Genomic DNA, 22,615 nt, shown 5'->3' with positions numbered 1-22,615 from the left:
GTTTTTGCTTTGTCATTATGTTTAGATTTTTTGAATAAGGCTGTAACAAAATGTGGAAAAAGTCAAGTGGTCTGCATACTTTCCGAATGCACTGTAGTTAATTGTTTTTTAATATAACTAATATGCTTCCATATTAATTTAGAATCTATCCTCAAAATAGTTTGAGGATATTAATTAATAAATGAAATTAATCAATATGTCTTAAATTAATCCATTTGGGTGATGCTTTAGGTATTTTAATTTTCCACACGAGGACAACGAGGTCGGGGCCATACATTTTTGGTCCACCTCTTGTCCAATCCAAGGTCATTGTCCCCCCACCATCAGACTGATGCACTTTTGTCTTTTCTAAGTGGCTGCTGGTTGTCAGTCAGGGCACTAAGGAGTGTGGCTCATGTCACAACATTAATTTTCACTATTTCGTCTGGTGTTGGTGACAGATCAAGCCGCTGCATCCTGTCATAAGAGAGAGAAAGTGTTTGGAATTCAACAGAGACGTAATAAGACCCCCTTCCCCACAAGGAAATACTGGTTGACCAGCCAATCTTACCGTTTCCTTCTCCAAAACATTAGTACTCCAAACGCTGCAACCAGCAAGATGGTTACTACCACCCCACCTACACCTAGGATTTCCATTCAATGGGAACAAGAGAAAAACAAAACCATCAGGAGAAAGGACTCAGACTTACTTCCTGTTATACTCCTTCTCTCCCTCCCTGTAATCTGTGTGGTAGCCTACTCACCCGCATATATGGCTGTAGCAGTGCTTCCATCTGAGAGTGAGAGAGAGACTACATAAATAATGATCAAAGAATGATGCCAGGAAATGGTTGTAGTGAGTGTGTGGTTAGCATGCCCTTGCCAGGAGAGATCAGTGGGAGTGAAGCCAGCTGGCAGAGGAACACAGGAAGTTTTCTCTAAAGACTAGCATCGTCTAGCACAGCGGTTCCAAAACGAGGGGTCGCGACACTAAGTGGGGTTACCGGATATAAAATAGGGGTTACAGGAAAATGTTCAATGTGTGGGGAGGCACCAGCACAGAAGCTCACATCAATACCTTTGTCAGATAACACTGTTAAACAAATAATGTATGTGATTGCTAGCATTCAAGAGGAAACTGAGTGAACGACTCAAACACTTCCCAGCTTATGCTCCAAATTAACGTTAGTTGTGAGAGCAGAGATGCCCATGCATTGACTTTTGTTCGCTATACATGTCGGACATAACGTTCTGTCTCACGATTACCGAGCATGAAACAGCACAGGGGATGTTCAGTGTGCTGGGTGGCTATATTGACGAAAAACACATTCCATGTGATCGAATGGTGGGCTTTGCACAGATGGAGCTCCATCTATGGTGGGAAGGTGGGCAGGCCTCTCCACCCTAGTTATGAATGTCTCCCTCTGCCATATTGACGCATTGTATGATACACCGAGAGCAGCTGGCGGCAAAAGACCTGAGCACAGAACTCGGGAGATATACTGCAGCAGGTAACTTTGATTGTGAACTACATCAAACCACATCCACTGCGCGCATGTCTGTTCACAAAACTATGTGGAGATATGGGATCAGAGCATGACAACGTTCTACTTCACACCGAGGCTTGGTGGTTATGGAGGGGAGTATTGGAAAGATTTTTCACATTGATGGAGTAACTGTTGTCATTCATAATGGATGTAACAAAAACAGACTTGGTTGAATTTCTGTGTAATGAAAAGAAAATGTGTCTCCTTGCCTATGTAATAGACACATTTGGGAAACTGAACAAACTGAACACAAGCATGCTGGGTGGGGAAATAAAAAAACATTCTACAGATGACTGACCAAATCAGTGAATTCAGAGGAAAGACTTGTTATTGTAGAGTCTTTCAAAAGCCAACCATGTTTCTAACAGAAAACAGCATCAGTAAGGGAAAGGCCCCAAATAAAATAGTAACATTGGCTGTTAATAACATTTTCATTAGATTTTTTTTCACATGGAGCCATGAGAATTTTCAGATATCAAAATGGGGTCGTGGGCCAAAAAAAGTTTGGGAACCCCTGGTCTAGCATGAACAACAAAGAACAGTACACCAGAATGGACCATTACCAAACATAGATCTTTAAATAAATGCAACAAAAACATATCTGTACTATTCAGTAGAGTGATGTACTATGGGACAAGTCTCCTCACCGCCAACTGGATCCTCACTGGAGGCTGGGGTTCTGTTGGAGACACAGTAACTCTCTGATGGAGAAACAGTCTTCGTGAAGACAGAGGTCACCGCACTGGACTTATCCACTGGCACTAATGTAAGGTCATCGATGATGGTGGTTGTCACTGTAACAGTAGTAATGACCTCTTGATTCTCTGTGACAGGATCCAGGGTTAGGGGGCAAAGGTCAGAGCAACAGTTTTAACTGACCTGTCCAACCATACCTCACATTGATCATTAACATACGGAGAGAAGAAAGGCAGCAATTGGTGAAAATTGGGAGGGACATACGCAGTATTGGAGATAAAAGTGAACTGGGAGTGGTTGGTCTTGGGCTAATTCTCTCTGTGGGCACTGAGAGGTGCACTATGGGAGATGGAGTCCTCTTGTGGGTTATTGAAGCTGTTGGGGGAGAGAGGATAAAATAGGTCAGTCATAAGAAATCAATACAGCCAGGGCAGGGACTTACAGTGCCTTCAGAGAGTATTCACACCCCTTGAAATTTTACACATTTTGTTGTGTTACAGCCTGAATTTAAAATTGATTGAATTAAACATTTGTGTCACTGATTTACACACAACACCCCATAGTATCAAAGTGGAATTATGTTTTAAGAAATGTTTACAAGTGAATTTAAAATGAAAATCTGAAATGTTTTGAATGTTGCTTAGCCACATAAGTTGCATAGACTCACTCTGTGTGCAATAATAGCGTTTAAAAGGTCTAATGCAGCTGTTTTTAGCTTAATATCAAATCATTTCTGGGTAACAATAATTTCTGGGTAACTTACTGCGAAATGGTTAAAAAGAAACCAAAATAGCAACAATTTTGCTAGGACTGTCTGGGAGTGGTCTGAGTCGGAGGGGGACAGAACATTTTCTGTTAGTGGCAGAGGTTTGGAACTCTTTCTTATTGGTCTATTAACTAATTTACTGCATGGTGATGTCACCATGTAGGCCAAAACGTCATCCCCCCAAAACAGTTTGAAATTTCAGACGGGCTTTTCAAACAGCTCCTACACTAAAAGGGTATTGACATCATTTTAACAGTATTATTCCAACCTAGCATGGAAATATACAGTAACAGGCAAACATTTGGACACACCTACTCATTCAAGGGTTTATCTTTATTTTGACTGTTTTCTACATTGTAGAATGATAGTGAAGATATAAAAATGATGAAATAACACATGGAATCATGTAGTAACCAAAAAAGTGTTAAACAAATCAGAATATATTTTATATTTGAGATTCTTCAAAGTAGTCACCCTTTGCCTTGATGACAGCTTTGCACACTCTTGGCATTCTCTCAACCAGCTTCAGGAGGTAGTCACCTGGAATGTATTTCAATTAACAGGTGTGCCTTGTTAAAAGTTAATTTGTGGAATTTCTTTACTTCTTAATGTGTTTGAGCCAATCAGTTGTGTTGTGACAAAGTAGGGTTGGTATACAGACGATAGCCCTATTTGGTAAAAGAACAAGTCCATATTACGGCAAGAACAGCTCAAATAAGCAAAGAGAAATGGAAGTCCATCATTACTTCAAGGCATGAATGTCAGTCAATGCAGAACATTTAAAAATCGTTGAAAGTTTTTTCAAGTGCAGTCGCTAAAACCATCAATGTGTTCTCACGTGTTGAATCAGCTGTCATGAGGACCGCCACAGGAAAGGAAGACCCAGAGTTACCTCTGCTGCAGAGGATAAGTTCATTAAAGTTACCAGCCTCAGAAATTGCAGCCTAAATAAATGCTTCACAGAGTTCAAGTAACAGACACATCTCAACGTCACTGTCTCAACGTCAACAGAGTAGAACGTGAATAAGGCCTTCATGGTTGAATTGCTGCAAAGAAACCACTACTAAAGGACACCAATAAGAATAAGAGACTTATTTGGGCCAAGAAACACGAGCAATGGACATTAGACCGGTGGAAATCAAATCAAATTTGATATTTTTGGTTCCAACTGCCATGTCTTTGTGAGACGCAAAGTAGGTGATCTCCGCATGTGTGGTTCCCACCGTGAAGCATGGAGGAGGAGGTGTGGGGGTGCTTGGCTGGTGACACTGTCAGTGATTTATTTAGAATTCAAGGCACACTTAACCAGCATGGCTACCACAGCATTCTGCAGCGATATCCAGTTTGTATCCCATCCAAAACATACCTCCAGGCTGTGTAAGGGCTATTTGACCAAAAAGAGAGTGATGGATTGCTGCATGAGATGACTTGGCCTCCACAATCACCCGACCGCAACCCAATTGTGATGGTTTAGGATGAGTTGGACCACAGAGTGAAGGAAAAGCAGCCAACAAGTGCTCAGCATATGTGGGAACTCCTTCAAGACTTTTGCAAAAACATTCCAAGTGAAGCTCGTTGAGAGAATGCCAAGAGTGTGCAAAGCTGTCATCAAAGCAAACAGTGGCTACTTTGCAGAATCTCAAATATAACATATATTTTGATTTGTTTAACACTTTTTTGGTTACTACATGACTCCATATGTGTTATTTCATAGTTTTGATGTCTTCACTATTATTCTACAATGTAGAAAATAGTAAAAAAAATAAAGAAAAATCCTTGAATGAGTATGGGTGTCCAAACCTTTGACTGGTACAGTTTATATATTATCATTTTTTCCACTTAGACATTAAGGAGTATGTTGTGTAGATTGTTGACAAAAAATGACAATTAAATCCATTTTAATTCCACTTTGTAACACAACAAAATGTGAAAAAAAAGTCCAAGGGTGTGAATACTTTCTGAAGGCACTGGAGGTCCCAGCCCAAGTTAAAAAAAAACATCTGCACACAGTGTGGGGTTGGACACAGAAACAGCTCAAAGCACAGAGAGAATCACATCGTGTACTCAGACAGTTGATAACTACAATCTGATCAATGTCAGTGGACCCTTTCCCTTAGGTCGGCATTTCCCTAACCAAGGAGTGCACATTTTGGTTTTTCCCTAGCACTACACAGCTGATTCAAATAATCAACTAATCCTCACGTGTTGAATCAGCTGTGTAGTGTTAGGGCAAAAACCAAAACGTGTAACCCTTGGGCTCCCGCTGACCAAGTTTGGGAAACGCTGCCTTAGGTCCATTGGCAATGTACAGAATGTTCCATACAATGTATCTTTACATAAACTGTGTCATACAGATCACATACCCAAAAGGATAGGAGAGAAAGTGAAAGTTGTGGTGATGACAAGAAGAGGAAAGGAGAGAGGATATGTCACACCCTGACCATAGTTTGCTTTGTATGTTTCTATGTTTTGGTTGGTCAGGGTGTGAGCTGAGTGGGTATTCTATGTTTCATGTCTAGTTTGTCTATTTCTATGTCTGGCCTGATATGGTTCTCAATCAGAGGCAGGTGTTAGTCATTGTCTCTGATTGGGAACCATATTTAGGTAGCCTGGGTTTCACTGTGTGTTTGTGGGTGATTGTTCCTGTCTCTGTGTTAGTTTGCACCAGATAGGCTCAGTCACTTTGGATTTTATTTTTTCATTGTTTTGGAAGAGAAGAGAACGAGCGCCATTCTCCTTGCGGAGATGGAGCAAAATACATCAACACGGTCGGTCCCTGGGATTGGGCTGGCCAATACGATTCGGTTTGCTTGGAAGGAAAAGGAGTTGGAGCCTTTAGGACGGGAAACTTTTGGAAGGATAATATTGATGGGGATTCTAAAGCTGACGGTGAAGGACGTGTTGTGTTTCCAAGGCAACTCGTTGGAGGGAGCATACGACGTGGCACTATATACAGAGGAGAAACACGATGATATCCTGAGAAGGGCAAGAGCAGTGGGAGGTGAGAGGCCGATGAGCCACTATGAAATAACAAGCCTGGCGAAGAATAACTTTAGGGTTGTAACTGTCAACATTTACAACCCATACGTTAAGGATGAAGAGGTGAGGGCCTTTCTGGGGAGATACAAGGATAACGTCTCCTCATCAAAGCACCTCAAAGACTCCCTTGGGATTTGGAATGGGAGGAGAGGCTTCCAGGCCCTCCTCAGAGAGGACCCAAACGGACATGGTGGCTACCTCCATCCTCCTGCTATGTTCTCCCTAGGGGCTGACAGGGGGACGTTGTTTTATGCACGTCAGCCCCCATTTTGCAGGCGCTGTATGGCCTACGGCCACATATTCGCCTCGTGCAGCACAAGAAAATGCAGATTTTGTGGATCTGAGGAACACGAGGCGAGGGATTGTGACAAGCCTAAGGCGTGCCACGGGTGTGGCTCGTCAGCACACCTGTGGCGGGGGTGCCCGGCTCGTCAGAGGTCATATGCGTCTGCGGCTGGGGGGGGAGCAGGAGCGGGGGATGGGGGAAGAAGAGGAGGGGAAGGAAGCAAGCCTCATGACCAGAGTACAGGTCCAGAGGGGAAGGCCGCAAGGAAGGAGGAGGAGCAAGAAGCGGCGGATGGAAGAGAGAAGGAAACGGAAGGCACGGGAGTAGGAGAACCAGGAAAAGCGGCGGAAGAAGACAACGAGTGGAGGAGCATGAGAGAGAAGAAAGCGAGGGAGGAGTGTTGGAGAAGGAGACGGTGGAAGAGCAAGTGGACTGGGGGGAAAGTGCCCTGGTGGAAGAGATGAGGAGCTGGCGGGGGGGGGAGGGTGGTATCTCTCCACTGCCGCCATCACCAAAGAAGAGAATGAAGAGGAGGGTGCGATTGGCCGACAGTGAGAGGGAGGGGATGGCCAAGAGAGTGATGGGGGTGGGCGAAACCTCTGGGTTGCTGCTGGTTTCCCCAGACCCTCAACTTCTGTTGGGTGGGGACACACCTAACAAGACTCAGGACTGGGTACAGGAGGAGGTGGGGAGTTTTTTGTTTGGGGACTCAGCCTCCCCGATTTTTTTTTTTTCCAATCCAGCTGCAGCACTGGGGAGGGGGAGGATTGTGGGGGTAGACCCAGGGTGCAGGGCACCCCGGAGCCAAACACTATTCCTGCATCCTGGGTTGGTGAGATGGAGGAAGAGGGGGGGATGTCGGGAGTACGGATGGTGTTCTCACCGGTAGATATGGAGCAGGGGAGCATCGGGTGAGTTTCCTGTTTTTGATTTTTTTTCTGTCTGGGTTTAGAATTTGAGTGTATTACATGTTTTTAATTGATTCTTTCATGGGATCTAATTTTACTTTTGTTAGTTTAAATGTAAGGGGTTTAAGGGATTTTGTTAAGAGGAGGGCGGTTTTTAGTTATTTGGAGGGTGTGGGGTTTGATTTTTGTTTTTTACAGGAGGTTCACCTGAGGGATGGAGGGGATGTTAGTAGGTTTAAGAGGGAGTGGGACAAGGGGGAGTCGGTTTGGGGTATTGGGGGGGTGCACTCATCGGGGGTAGGGATTTTGTGTGGGCACAGGGAGGTAAAAGTGGAGGATTCTTTTGTGGTAATGCAGGGGAGGGTTATAGGGGTGGATGTCACGATAAGGGATTGTAAATTTAGATTAGTGGTGGTGTATGGGCCACAGGTGGTGGCAGACAGGAGGGAGATGGTGGACTGTCTGACGCCCCTGTGTGTCACAAATAGGAAATTAGTGATAGGGGGGATTTTAATACAGATTTAGGAATAGGGGGGGATAGCAGTGCAGGCGCCATTACCAGGCTAATGGCTTGCCATGGTCTGGTTGATGGTGGTCTGCACACTACTCCGAAAATGGCCGGTCCTACATGGCGCAACTCCAGGGGGGTTGAGCGGAGGCTCGACTATATTTTTGTACCCAGGTCTTTGGGTAAGTTGTCTGGGCGGCTGTTGCCTGTTTTCTTTTCGGATCACGACGGGGTGCTCCTGCAGGTGGGGTCGCCAGTCTGCCTCTTTGGTAGGGGATACTGGAAGTTAGATCGGGATGTGCTGGAGGAGCAGGCTTTTGTTGACGGGTTTTATGATTTCTTTTGGAGGCTTGAAGGCCTCCGGTCCATGTGCGAGGGGGTGTTAGAGTGGTGGGAATTAGTTAAGGTGAGGATTAGGGCTTTTATAATAGGGTATTGCAAGAGGAAAAAAAGGGAGGAGAGGAGGGAGGTGGATCGTATCCAAAGGTTAATTGAACTCGAGTATGAGGCAGGCAAACTTGGCGGGTCGTTTGACTGGGAGAGATCCGCTACCCTAAAGGCGCAGCTCAGGGAGTTGCAGGAGCGGAAGGCTCGAGCTTTCCTGGAGCGTGCGCATAGTGGCTTTCTAGAACACAATGAGACTTGTTCCGCTATGTTCTTTAAGTCGGTTAGGGCCAGACAGAGTAGGAAGGTAATGCATGGCATTAGGGAAGAAAATGGTAGTATAGTTAGAGAACCAGAGGATATGGTCAGGGTGACAACTGATCATTTCCAAGGTTTATTTAAGGAAAGGGAAATAGATGTAGAGCAGGGACATTAGACAAGTGATGGAGGCCCAGATTTCACTAGAAGAGGTTGAGAGCGCTCTTAGGAGGATGGGAAAAGGGAAGGTGCCTGGGATGGATGGGCTGCCGGCTGAGTTTTATCTCAAGTTTTGGGGTATACTTGGACCAGTGGTCCTCGAAGTCTTGAAGGCCATCCTTGAGACGGGGGTCCCGGGGGGATCAATGGCTGTTGGTGTGCTGTCACTTTTATATAAGAAGGGGGAAGTAACAGACCTTGGCAACTGGCGGCCATTGACCATGCTGTGCGTAGATTACAAGCTACTTGCAAAGGTTTTAGCAGACCGGTTGCGCACAGCCCTTCCCTACGTCGTTCATGAGGATCAGACGTGCGGGGTAGAGGGCCGCTCTATTAGATGGAACCTACAGTTAATCAGGGACTCCATCGCTTGGGTTGAAGATAGAGGACTGCCTTTAATGGTAGCAGCGCTAGATCAGGCGAAAGCCTTTGATCGCGTGAATAGATCCTTTTTATTCAGAGTGTTAGGTCGATTAGGATTTGGGGAGAAGTTCATAGGATGGATTCGTACATTATATGTCGGAGCGGGGTGCCGAGTTAGTGTAAATAGTCACTTGGGTGACGTTTTTGACCTCTCGTCTGGGGTCAGGCAGGGGTGCCCACTCTCTGCTCTCCTCTTCGTTCTGTACATGGAGCCTCTGGGGGCAGACACAGGGGTGGAAGGCTTGTTGATCCCTGGAAGTGGTGGGCTGCGTGTTAAGATGACGCAGTACGCCGACGACACTTCCTTGCTGCTGTGCAAGGACTCGTGCCTGACAAGGTCCCTTGCCATCTTTGGGGATTTCACCTGAGCGTCGGGAGTGGTTCTGAACCATGCAAAGTCTTCCGTCAAGTTTTTCGGTAGATGGCGCGGTAGAACGGATGTGCCCGGGGGGTTATCTCTCTGTGAGGGGGCCCTGAGGATTCTCGGGGTCCATTTTGAGACCTCCGGCTCAGCGACGCTAAACTGGAACATGCGTATCGCAGTGGTACAGAGGAAGCTAGCAATGTGGAAGGCTAGGTATTTGTCTTTTATGGGCAAAGTCCTGGTCCTAAAGGTGGATGTGTTGCCGTCTCTTTTGTATTTGGCGTACATCTACCCATTGCCGGCTTGTCTGAGTAGGCCTCTAGTGAGGCTTGTGTTTCAGTTCATGTGGAGTGGCAGGTGCGAGTGGGTCGCCAGGGCACGCATGCTCTGTCCCATCAGGGAGGGAGGTAGGGGGGTACCACATTTCCCCCTCAAGCTGGACGCAATTTTTGTTTCTTTCTTGTTAACGGAGCTTGCTCATCCAGTGATACACCCGTCCGGTTACCTCCTGCGGGTGTTCTTCTCGTATCAGGCGAGAAGCGTAATGGTGTGGTCTAACACGGGTCCTCGGGCGGAACAGCTGCCGTGGCACTTTGGTCATGCGGCCAAGTGGCTGCGTGCACACCCTGAGGTTGAAGTTGCCCGAGTAGGTTTAGATCACAGGCACCTGTACGAGGAGGTCTTAAAGGCAGGGAGTCCGGCGCCTGTAGTGGGAATCTCGGAAGTGGTCTGGGAGGGAGTGCAGGCGCGGGGTCTGGACAACAGGCTCAAGGACCTGAATTGGTTGAGCCCCCATAAGTGCTTGCCGGTACGTTCCATCATGTACCGGTATAGTTTGGTGCAATCCCCCACCTGTCCAAGATCCTCTTGTGGCAGGGAGGAGACTGTGCGCCAGGGACAGTTTGGGACTGTGCCTTTGCCGGAGTAGTATGGGCTAGGGCACGGGTGTTGTTAGGTTTGGTAAGGGGGGATTTTGTATTGACGTGGGCCAGGTTAGAGAGAGGTGTAGAGAGAGAGAGAGGGACGGATAGGGACAGGTTTCTGCTCTGGCTTCTCATGAGTCTCTTTAAACGGGGGCTGTGGGAAGCCAGGCAGAACATGGTGAAGACAGGGAGAGATTGGGGGGTGGAAGGGATAGTGAGGAGGGTGGAAGGAGATTTGAGGGGGAGGATGAAGAGGGAGGAGAGGAAGTGGGGGCAGCATGCTGCTCGGGAGAGGTGGAAGGGGGGTTTAGGGCTGGGTGTCATTTAGATTTGTAAGGGGATAGATTAGGGACAGGGAGATAGGGAAAGGTAGTTTGTAGGGTGACGGGGAGGGAAGATGCTCCCCTGAGGTTTTGTTTGGGGTTTTTGTTTTGTTTAGTTAAATTAAAATACCATTGTTGGAGTATGTATGAAAATTATGAGTTGTAAAGAATGAATGGTATTGAAGGTAATAAATTATTTTTTATAAAAAATATAAAAAAAATAGGACTGGTTCGGTTTTCACATTTTCATTATTTTGGTAGTTTATTCATGTATAGTTTTCCTTTATTAAAATAACATGAATCATCACAACGCTGCATTTTGGTCCGACTCTCCTTCACATCAAGAGAACCGTTACAGGATATTACTAATGTAGACTCAAGCGCGTTCGTCACGGTGGTCAGTTATTTTTAGTCTATGGTATTAAAATAAATCTGCACCCTTTCCCCTATGGTACTTTCCATTTTACTTTCAAACTTGTACTTATTTTTTTAACTGCCTTATGTTCAAACCATACAGGGACATTATGGAAACGTTGTACAGCTACTAAAGTGTATTTAGACGGTTTCACCCTACGTCTATGAGGTTAACAGAACACAAGTTCCCATGCTAATCAATTGGCTAATTTCCCAGATATCAGAGATGATTCTCTCTCTGTCCCTCCCCAATTGGTAATTACAGTCCTGTCCCATCGCTGAAACTCCGTGCGGACTCGGGAGAGGCGAAGGTCGAGAGCCATGCGTCCTCTAAAAAAGACAACCCAGCCAAGCCGCACTGCTTCTTGACACAGTGCCCGCTTAACCCGGAAGCCAGCCGCACCAATGTGTCGAAGGAAACACCATACACCTGGCGACCGTGCCAGGGTGCACTGCGCAACAGGAGTCGCTAGTGCGCGAAGGGACAGGAACATCCCTGCCGGCCAAACCCTCCCCTAACCCGATCGACGTTGGGCCAATTGTGTGCCGCCCCATGGGTCTCCCGGTTGGCTGCGACAGAGCCAGGATCTCTAGTGGCACAGCTAGCACTGCCTTAGACAACTTCGCAACTCTGGAGGCTCTCTACTGACAATTTAACCCAGTGTTTAACCCAAAAGGCTCAGACTTTTCTGTTTCCCTCTATGCGGGCTGGCATCCGTGTCTCCGGTGGACCTGCTCTGACTTAGAGCCAAGGCAAGGGCCTGGGTACTTTTCAGCTGTCATTTTATTTTTACATTTAACCTTTATTTAACTATGCAAGTCAGTTAAGAACAAATTCTTATTTACAATGACGGCCTACCCCGGCCAATGCTGTACCAATTGTGCGCCGCGCTATGGGACTCCCAATCCCGGCCCGGATGTGATACAGCCTGGATTCAAACCAGGGACTGTAGTGACGCCTCTTGCACTGAGACGCAGTGCCTTAGACTGCTGCGCCACTCGGGAGCATTTACATAACAATGGCTAACCGTGACATTAACACTGGTGACACCCTGGTGTGAATTAAGTCTAGAAGTAAAAGTACCAATAAGGAACTGAGAACAACTCTATAGAGTTTTTATCTGCACTGTTTCTCTTTCACAGCCTGAAAACTAAACTAAAACTAGAGAGATGCTGGCTTTAATCTCACTGATCTCCCCTGACATGAAACTCACTACAACCATTTCCTGCCATCCCGCTTTGGCAATTATTAACAACATTCAGGAATGTCTCTTCTCTCTCTGGCAGACAGACAGACAGACAGGCAGGCAGGCATGCAGACAGGCAATACTCACGTACTATCGTAGTTGGAATAGATGGGTTGGCTGGAATAAGCATGAAAGAATCAGCCAGAAAATGCACACATTTGTACCAAATATCTAGTCTCATACCTGCTCTTTATATGCATTACAGATGTAGTCTATAGTTATTGCATAATTGGAATACCTGATCTTATAGGTGTGGCTTGTCTGTCTTAATGTGTCATAGGTGGGTAGCGCATCTACTTACGAATGCATATCAGTGTTGGGCCTTCCCACTGAAGAAGCTGATTAATTCGTTTGCACTTGATGCGACTGGATGTCCCCGCCATCCTCACATAGCCATCCACACACTGGTAGTGTACAGAGTAGTTTTCTTGATAACTATCCAACTTTTTCAAGGGCTTGGTGAGCTCCAACTGAGGCAGGGGTGGGCACACGTCTGAGGGGTGATGAGAAGGTGACTAAGTAAATAAGGTGTGCTCCCATAATACTGGGATGGATCCAAAGTTTTAAAAAACTGTCTGGGAGTTGTCTGAGTGGGGAGGAAAGGGCATCTAAGCAGTGCACGAACCACAATGTGGCTCAATCCACCAGAGCGGAGGGACCTATTGGGAGGGATATGTAATCTGAAAATGAGCTTTTATTGGCAGAGAGGTTTCAAACTCTCTTTGTTTTTGGTCAACTAATTTATACCATCTGGTGATGTCACCAGGCAAGCCAAAACTCCTAATCAGCACATTTTACATGGATGAAGGTCCTGTGTAGATTGTATTTTCAACCAACAACTATTACATCACACATTATCACAAAAAAAATCACACTTTTACAGTGTTAGTTTCTTCAGTTGTTGCATAATATAATATATAATAGAGAAAGAAAATGCATTTTGACTGCACCGGGCCTTTAACAATGTTCGCCATTACTCATGGTCTCTCTGGAAGGTTAGTAGAAAACATAGCAAGAGAGGAAAGATATGTTTGAGTAGTGTTTTAAGGACAATATAAGCAAGACAATGGGTGTGAATAGGGTTGCAAAGGGTCGGAAACTTTCCGGTAAATTTCCGGAAATCTTCCGCAAATTTTCCATGGGAAGTTAAGCCCGGGAATTTTGCTTAAATTCATAAAAAAAAGTTAGCTTATAACAGTGAACCTTTTTTTGTGGGATACACATAAGGCAATTCTAAGTCTTGTGGTATATTATGGTTAAACTATCCCCTATTCAATGGAATTGCACAGAACCTTCCATCACATGTACAAGATCTTGCACACTAATGAGATGCTATTGAGCCCACACTACTACACTGTCTGAACCAAGGACTACATGCTTTCTGGTAAGTTTTGATTACAATAATGGGTGGGGTGAATATATTTTATACGACATACATGTTTTTTTGTTAACTAGTAAATAGTAGCCTACAGCAAAGTTTGTTTAAATAATTTCTAACTATTTCCTCTAGTTAGTCTTTGCTACCATGTGGGTTTTAGCTTGCTTCAGCCTGCTATCTGGAGTGTTAATTCACGTGTTTCTATACATGTTTCATTTTAAAACATGTATCTTACAAAGGAGTTGTTTAATCTGCTTAACTATTTATCTGTACATTGAATTGTATTGGTTTGGGTTTTCTTTACTCATTTTTTTCTAATCTTTACAGGAAAATGCCACCGGCACTATCTGATATGTGGAGACATTTCACTGCTGATAGTGTAGAAGGACAAGCTGTGTACATTTGCAAATACTGTGCCAAATCATATGTGAAGAATGCAACAAAGATGCAAAATCATCTGGCCAAGTGCATAAAGTTCCCTCAGCGCTCACAACAAGCAACCTCTGACAAAAGTCCCTCTACTTCTATTCGAGGTGAAAATGATGAATCAGACACCTTATTCGATAGCAACAGCTCATTGTCCTCCTGGAATCAGAAGTTTTTTGACTCAATGGAGGAACATAGTCAGAGAAATGCTGATGGATTTCTTGCTCGAGCTTTGTATTCAACTGGTTCACCTCTGATGCTCACAGGCAATGTGTATTGGAAGAGATTTCTGAATGTTCTTCACCCAGCATACACCCCTCTAACCAGACATGCTTTATCTAGTCATTTGCTGGATACAGAGTTCAACAGAGTTCATGTGAAGGTCAAGCAAATCATGGAGAAAGCAGACTGTTTTGCAATCATCTCTGATGGGTGGCCAAATGTTTGTGGGCAAGGAATAATTAACTACATCATCTCCACCCCTCAACCAGTATTCTACAAGAGCACAGACAAGGGACAACAGACACACCGGTCTCTTCATTGCAGATGAGCTGAAGGCAGTCATCAATGACCTTGGAACACAGAAGGTATTTGCACTGGTGACAGACAATTCTGTGAACATGAAGGCTGCATGGTCTAAAGTGGAGGAGTCCCACCCTCACATCACACCCATTGGCTGTGCTGCTCATGCATTGAATCTGCTCCTCAAGGACATCATGGCACTGAAAACAATATATACACTCTACAAGAGAGCCAAGGAAATGGTTAGGTATGTGACGGGTCATCAAGTTATAGCAGCAATCTACCTCACCAAGCAAAGTGAGAAGAATAAGAGCACCACATTGAACCTGCCCAGCAACACCCGTTGGGGTGGTGTTGTCATCATGTTTGACAGTCTCCTGGAGGGGAAGGAGTCTCTCCAAGAAATGGCCATATCACAGTCTGCCGATATGGACAGCCCCATCAAGAGGATCCTTCTGGATGATGTATTTTGGGCGAGAGTGGTAAGCAGCCTGAAACTCTTGAAACCTATAGCAGTAGCCATTGCACGGATTGAGGGAGACAATGCCTTCCTGTCTGATATTCAGACTCTGCTGCAGATGTAAAGAAGAAATCTGTACTGCCCTGCCCACTTCATTGTTGCTCTAAGCAGAGGAAACTGCAGTTCTGAAATACATCAAAAGCGTGAAGACTTCTGCCTGAAACCCATACATGCCTCAGCAAATACGTTGGACCCCAAGTATGCTGGCAAGAGCATCCTGTCTGGTGCAGAGATCAACAAGGACTCTGGTGTCATCACTATCGTGTCTCGCCCCCTTGGCTTGGATGAGGGGAAGGTTCTTGGCAGTCTGGGGAAGTACACTTCCAAGCAAGGTCTTTGGGATGGAGATGCAATATGACAGTCGTGCCAACATATCTCATCAGCTACCTGGTGGAAGGGACTTTGTGGATTTGAGGCTCTTTCCCTTGTTGCCTCCATCCTCCAAATCTCACCGACATCAGCCGCCTCAGAGCGCAACTGGTCCTGGTTTAGGAGCACACACACCAAAGCATGCAAAAGGTTGACCAATACAAGGGTTGAAAAATTGGTGGCCTTCCGGGCAAATCTGAGGCTTTTTGAGCCTGACAATGAGCCATCCTCAACAAGGTTGGAAAGTGACAGTGAAGATGAGGCCTCAGAGTCTGATGTTCAGGAGGTGGACATTGAGGAGGTCATTGAGGAGGTCCGGGGAGAAGACATGGAAGCCTGAGGGGAAGACAACTAAAGCTTTAGTTTCTAGACTATCATTTTACAGATGTATGTTGAAAACGTTTTTGGGAGATGCGATGGATCATTGGGGATCATTCAATATTCCCTTTCTTTTGTTGTTCAGTGAAATCATCCCATGTGAAGAGTCAACTTATTTAATTAAAGTTTAATTCGTAACTTAAGTAACTTAAGTCTACTTATGATAAGGTAAAAAGTTTATGTCCATATGATATGGTAAATATATCCAAAGCAAAAAACATCTACATTTTAATGATATTAATTTGCATATATTTCCATTAATTCCCATATATTCCTGTTAATTCCCATATATTCCCACGGAAAGTTTCCACCTCTGAATTAAGGTCGGGCAATATGGCAAAAATTGTATATCACGGTATTTGAATTTTTTACGGTATGACGGTATTTTATGTTTTTTAATAATAAAAGTTCAATATTTGCTTTGAGTAGTGTGTGACCCTAGGGTGACGACACATACATTCTAAGTGATTTCAATGGGTCTTTCTCCATTCTGATTGTTATATACTGTACAATTCAACCCCCCACAAAATCTGCATTTGAGATCATTTCTACTCTGCCACGTAGGGCTACACAATATGGGCAAGCAATCTGGGCCTTGTTTTTAACCAAATGTTGCAATTTAGAGCAAAACACTTATGTCAACTGTTGGAATCATGGAAATAGAATGTCTATTCTAATTATTTAGTTAGAATATAATATTGGGCACTTTTAATACTGTGTTGTTTGACATGACAACTAATGAAAATGGCAAGGAGTTATTGCGACAGGGTAGGCTCTAAAGTGTTTATATGCCTTTTCTACGGGACCATATAATCTTTGGCTACATTGAATGTTTTCTCTTAGATACTTACTTCATGTAGCCAAGACATTCGTGCTTTGTGATTACCTATTTAATTTAGAAGACACTGTTGCACAAACAACACGCTGATTTAGGTCTACACCATCACTGGTATTCTCAGGCTGTATGTCTAATTACGCTTACTCTTACTCAGTGCATTTATTAGCATTAGCAGCTAACAAGATTTAGGAACAACTAGCTGTTTGCAGATTAAGAAACACAAGCTAATAGTGTAATTATAGAATGCTAGTAGATTTATATTAAGAAACAAAGGGACAACTGCATCGTTGTCATCAACGTGCATGTGCTGTATTGACCATGCAGACTGAACGCAAGTGTCTCGTGGTCGAGGAACAACAAATGCGCTCCTTGAGTGACACGAGCTGGGGCTAGGTCTGTGTGGGAAGCGGCATGGAGAGAGAGGAAATGGGTGTTACACACTGCGTATTACATTTAACAAACCAAACATTCAAATACCGTTATAGAAGGTAAAGTAAAAACCCAAACCGGTCCGTGCATCAATATCGCAAAAAACGGTATACCACCCTGGCCTACTCTGAATATTCCCCAAAATGTGCAACCCTAGGTGTGAAAATGTTTAACTATTACATTTCAGAGAGCCTTTAAAAGAGCCTTCATTGGGTTGGCCCACAGATGTGGCAGGTCCCTGTCATGTTAAATAGTGTCCACTGCCAAATTGTGTTCAACCCCTGTTTCACAATGGGCTAAAACAGGGTCACACATGGTGTTTTTTGGTCATCTTAAAAATCTTCCTGGCATCAAAAGTATACACCTCACACACACATGGGTATTGGCGCAAATTGAAGAAGACACGTGTACCATGTCAGATATTGAGTTGAAATGCAGTCTGAGTTTACATCCCAATATTACACTAACATACAACACAGAAGCTCAAAACATAAAAAAAACCTAGTTTGTTTTTGAGGTGTACATGAAGAGTACTATTCAACGATGCTCTGTTGGTCAATAGTTCCCTTCTGTGAATCCCTATCATCTTGTCAACAAGCAAATATATTATACCAATCTGTCTGTATAGGCTTTTATCCATAACAGGTCCCAGGCATCAAATCTTCTGTTTCTGTAGTATGAAGCCCCTTAATGTGCAAGTATACCCCCTAATCTGTCACAGGGCCTTACCCCGAATCCACTTCTTAATGCTGTGTGCCAAGCAGAGAGGAATCAGGTCCCATTTACAGTCTTTGGTAGGACTCACCCGGGGATTGAACTCCCAACCTTCCAAACTCAGGTTGGGAGGCTGCTGAGGTGGTTTTACATTTCAAAAATCTCTCCAACATGTATTTTAAAAATACATATATTTCTATCAATTTCTATAACTTATATAAAATGATTTCTTATGGCCAAAATTACATTCTTTGATTATAGACAATTTCATGTTTTTATGAGTGTTTGAGTTTAGGTCCATAACTGGCCTCTTTCGGCTTAGACTGCTTTCAGGGTAAGGTAACATGGTTTCTTTCAGCATTTCTCAAACAGGGACTGGTGATTAGGCCCTCTTCCTCTGGGGACCATTTGGGTAAAGAATAATTGCCCATTGCTTTTTAAAATTAAAAACACATTTTTCTTTACTAACACATAGGCTATGATTGATTTAAGATAGTAATAACATGGACAATCATGTAACGATTTTCATTGGTGGAAGAAGGTGAAGAGGACCAAAGTGCAGCGTGGTACGTGTCCATAATACTTTTAATCCAGGATGAATACACCAACAAACCGATAAACGAACAGTTCTGACAGGTGCAACAAAAACTAACCAGAAAATAATCACCCACAACTCAAAACGGGAAAACAGGCTACCTAAGTATGGCTCTCAATCAGAGACAACGATAGACAGCTGCCTCTGATTGAGAACCATACCAGGCCAAACACATAGAAAAAGAAAACCTAGACCTACAACATAGAATACCCACCCACGCCACACCCTGACCAAACAAAAAATAGAAACCTACAAAGCAATCTACAGCAGGGTGTGACAAATCAAGCTATTTCATTCTCTATTTTAGGACACCTGGTAGTATCTGAAACAAATGTGTAAAAATAATTTGATGAAACTGCACTAAATAACACACATACACACTGAGTGTACAAAACATTATTGAGTTGCACCCCCTTTTGCCCTCAGAACAGCCTGAATTCGTAGGGCATGAAATCAACAAGGTGTCAAAAATGTTCCACAGGGAAGCTGGCCCATGTTGATTGCTTTCCACAGTTGAGTCAAGATGGCTGGATGCCCTTTGGGTGGAGGACCATTTTTGATACACACGGGAAACTGTTGAGTGTGAAAAACCCAGCAGCGTTGTAGTTATTGACATACTAAAACCGGTGCACCTACTACGATACCCTGTTCAAAGGCACTTAAATATTTTGTCTTGCCCATTCACCCACTGAATGGGACACATACACAATCCATGTCTCAATTGACTCCAGATTTTAAAATCCTTATTTAACCCATCTCCTCCCCTTCATCTACACTGATGGAAGTGGATTTAACAAGTGTCATCAATAAAGGATCATAGCTATCACATGGATTCACCTGGTCAGTCTATAACATGGTTCCATGTAGAACCCTTTCACCAGAGGGTACTACATGGAACCAAAAGGTGTTCTACCTGGAACCAAAAACAGTTCTCCTATGGGGACAGTCGAATAACCCTTTTTTCAAAGAGTGTATGAGAGAATGATAGTTCTACCTGGAACCAAAAATGTTTATTTTAGGTTCTAGATAACACCGTTCAATCTATGCAGATGGCAGCCCTCAACAGGTGAGTAGCATCCTCAACAACACACACAGACACACCAAATAACCATTAATGAATAAATAACAGAAAGAAAAAAACATATGCTTATTATTCAGTGTGAAATAAATGAATATATAGTAAGTAAGGGATAAAACACCGACGTTCTGTACATTACCTTGGAATTATACAACGAGTGGGTCTAATCCTGTATGCCAATTGGTTAAAACCACATTCTAGCCGGTGTCTATTCCACCTACTAAATCTATGACATTGAATTTACTCTGTTCCATCTGACTGCGCAATCCACTGTCTCATCAGCTCAGCCAGGCAATGTATACTGAACAAAAATATAAACGCAACATGTAAAGTGTCCCATGTTTCATGAGCTGAAATAAAAGATCCAAGAAATATTTCATACTCACAAAAAGCTTATTTCTCTCAAATGTTGTGCACAAATTTGTTTACATCCCTGTTGGTGATCATTTCTCCTTTGCCAAGATAATCCATCCACCTGACTGGTGTGGCATATCAAGAAGCTGATTAAACAGCATGATCATTTCACAGGTGCACCTTGTGCTTGGGACAATAAAAGGCCACTCTAAAATGTGCAGTTTTGTCATACAACAGAATGCCGTCAATTTTTTGAGGGAGCGTGCAATTGGTATTTTGACTGTTGGAATGTCCACCAGAGCTGTTGCCAGATAATTGAATATTAGTTTCTCTACCATTAGCCTCCTCCAATCTCATTTTAGAGAATTTGTCAGTAAATCCAAACAGCCTCACAAGTGCAAGACACGTGTAATCATGCTAGCCCCTCACATCCAGCTTCTTGAACCTGTGGGATGATCTGAGGCCGCTATTTTTGTTCAGTATTTACACTAGATCTACACTGTAAAAAGCATCTAGATATTATCTCCCATTTCTTTTAGACTAGCATTTGGTTAAATATTATTTCTAACGGTAAATGTGTGCTTATAGTATTGTTTTATTTGGTAGCTGTGGTATAAGTGGGATAAACAGCGTAAACAAACGCAAAATACTACAAGTGGCTGTTATTCTGACAGCAGAGCCGGGGCGTGACTTTGTAGCCGTAGCTAGTTGGCTAGCTAGCAGTAAGCAAGGGATTCGAACGTTGCCACTGAGCATGGCAACCGAACATAAAGAACGAACGACTGGGTCGCTTATTTAGCTAGATAAATGGTTTGCTGCCAGCAAACCTGCTTATATGACAAATGAATTAAAAAATAACCGTTTCTGAAAACAGCTGGTCAAACTAGAAAGATGGGAGGATAAATAACAAAGCCGTTCTGTAAAATACATTGGAAAAATGAACTCTGCACACGAAGTTTATCCCTTACTATACATAATTGTAACAGACAAAATGTACTGACCTCGCCTTACAATATTGAGTCGACACACTTTGATGATAAAAAGGAGGGAAAGGAGACACAGCCGCATGACACTGGAGCCTGCTATTCCAATGTTTAAATAAATGAGTGTCTATAAAGTGTCTTTGATGATGAACTGAGCCACAGGAAAATAATATGCATCTCCGAACTTTTGAAGTGGTATGTGGATAACGCCGCAAACCTTTCATCCAAATGTGTTGCTGGCACACTGGCACTTTCACTTTCATTCTCAATCATTCAGGTCTACTGCTGTAACCTGGACTCAGGGGTAGAAGTAACATCGTAAATGTAAATCCTCTTTATTAAAATTTGTATGATAGTTCTGCATGATGGGATTTGAACACACAACCTTTGGATTGCTAGACGTGTTGGTTGGATTCCAATATACAATCATTGATTCCAATTGTAAGACTATGTCATAGATTTTTATAACTAACCAACGATAGACCACAGCCTGCCGTTTCTGATGTGAACAAATTAGTCATAGTGGGCAGAACAAGCAAGGAGGAGGGCAGAGCCAAGCACGAGCTAGCGAGATCCTATTTGGGCGTTCTAGCATATATTAGCGTATATCCGTTAGGGAACGCCTACTCTGTGAAGTGTGCCTGAGCAATAACTCAATTCGCCCTTGCACTCCTTCTAAACAACGGCATTTCTTAGACTTTGGCAAAGGGTAAAATCTACTAAACTTGATCTACTCTGTTAGTAACAGATTATAGTTTTGGGAACAGAAAACTATATTGAAATCAAATATTTAATCGGTGAGAAAATGTGCAGAATGTCAGCAAAAATCCATCTCGCTCCATCTTCTCCTACTGTCGGCCTTCTTGCCATCACCATATTTGGTAGTGAGCGGAAACGCTAACCGGATGCTTCACAATTATACATCCGGAAAAATATCTGGCTCATTGTTCTATGTGACTATTTCATATCCTTTGAGGTCCGCACACGGTCAACGCTTGTATAAAAGTTGTCATCTAGCTCCATCTAGTGGTTGTTTGATTTTTGTTTGTTTTTTATTTTTGTTTTCCAGTTGTGGTCATTCGAACGCTAGGTGGAAAAAAGATAGTCTTTGATGAGACCACAGGGCCTCACTTACACCCTAGGTATCTGACTAACTATGTATGCCAGCAGCATACCACTGCTGGCTTGCTTCTGAAGCTAAGCAGGCTTGGTCCTGGTCAGTCCCTGGATGGGAGACCAGATGCTGCTGGAAGTGGTGTTGGAGAGCCAGTAGGAGGCACTCTTTCCTCTGGTCTAAAAAATATACCAATGCCCCAGGGATGTGATTGGAGACACTGCCCCTGTGTAGGGTGCTGTCTTCTGGATGGGATGTTAAAACAGGTGTCCTGACTCTCTGAGGTCAGTCAAGATCCCATGGCACTTATTGTAAGAGTAGGGGTGTTAACCCCGGTGTCCTGGCAAAATTCCCATTCTGGCCCTCAAACCATCACGGTCACCTAATAATCCCCAGTTCACAATTGTCTCATTCATCCCCCTCCTCTCCCCTGTAACTATACCCCAGGTCATTGCTGTAAATGAGAATGTGTTCTCAGTCAACTTACCTGGTAAAATAAATACAAATAATGGTGGGGAGAAAGAGGTAGGTGAAATTAGTTTGGTTAATTGGAAATGGTAGGTTATTAATATTGTGTGGTAGCCAGGCTCATCAAGAGAAGATTCTCAAAATGGAAACGTTTAATGGGAAGAA

At 43.7% G+C, this 22,615-nt stretch overlaps 1 protein-coding gene across 2 annotated transcripts; it reads right to left on the bottom strand.

The window, feature by feature from the left end:
• LOC109910025 (interleukin-15 receptor subunit alpha) lies at nucleotides 1-21,109 on the bottom strand. Of its 2 annotated transcripts, XM_020509164.2 has the most exons (8): nucleotides 20,887-21,109; nucleotides 12,586-12,777; nucleotides 12,372-12,401; nucleotides 2,487-2,597; nucleotides 2,174-2,350; nucleotides 744-773; nucleotides 551-623; nucleotides 1-456 (listed from the first exon to the last, which is right to left on the bottom strand). In XM_020509164.2, exons 1-8 carry the CDS (start codon nucleotides 20,951-20,953, stop codon nucleotides 393-395), a joined length of 744 nt encoding a protein of 247 aa, XP_020364753.1. In that variant the 5' UTR covers nucleotides 20,954-21,109; the 3' UTR covers nucleotides 1-392. The 2 variants fall into 2 exon arrangements, with proteins under 2 accessions (XP_020364753.1, XP_031654246.1); XM_031798386.1 differs by lacking the exon at nucleotides 12,372-12,401.
• Nucleotides 21,110-22,615: the final 1,506 nt, after the last annotated feature.

Source organism: Oncorhynchus kisutch, linkage group LG19 (assembly GCF_002021735.2).
Source record: "Oncorhynchus kisutch isolate 150728-3 linkage group LG19, Okis_V2, whole genome shotgun sequence".
In the NCBI taxonomy this organism is placed as follows: Eukaryota; Metazoa; Chordata; class Actinopteri; order Salmoniformes; family Salmonidae; genus Oncorhynchus; species Oncorhynchus kisutch.
This window is presented reverse-complemented; position numbering and strand designations above follow the sequence as displayed.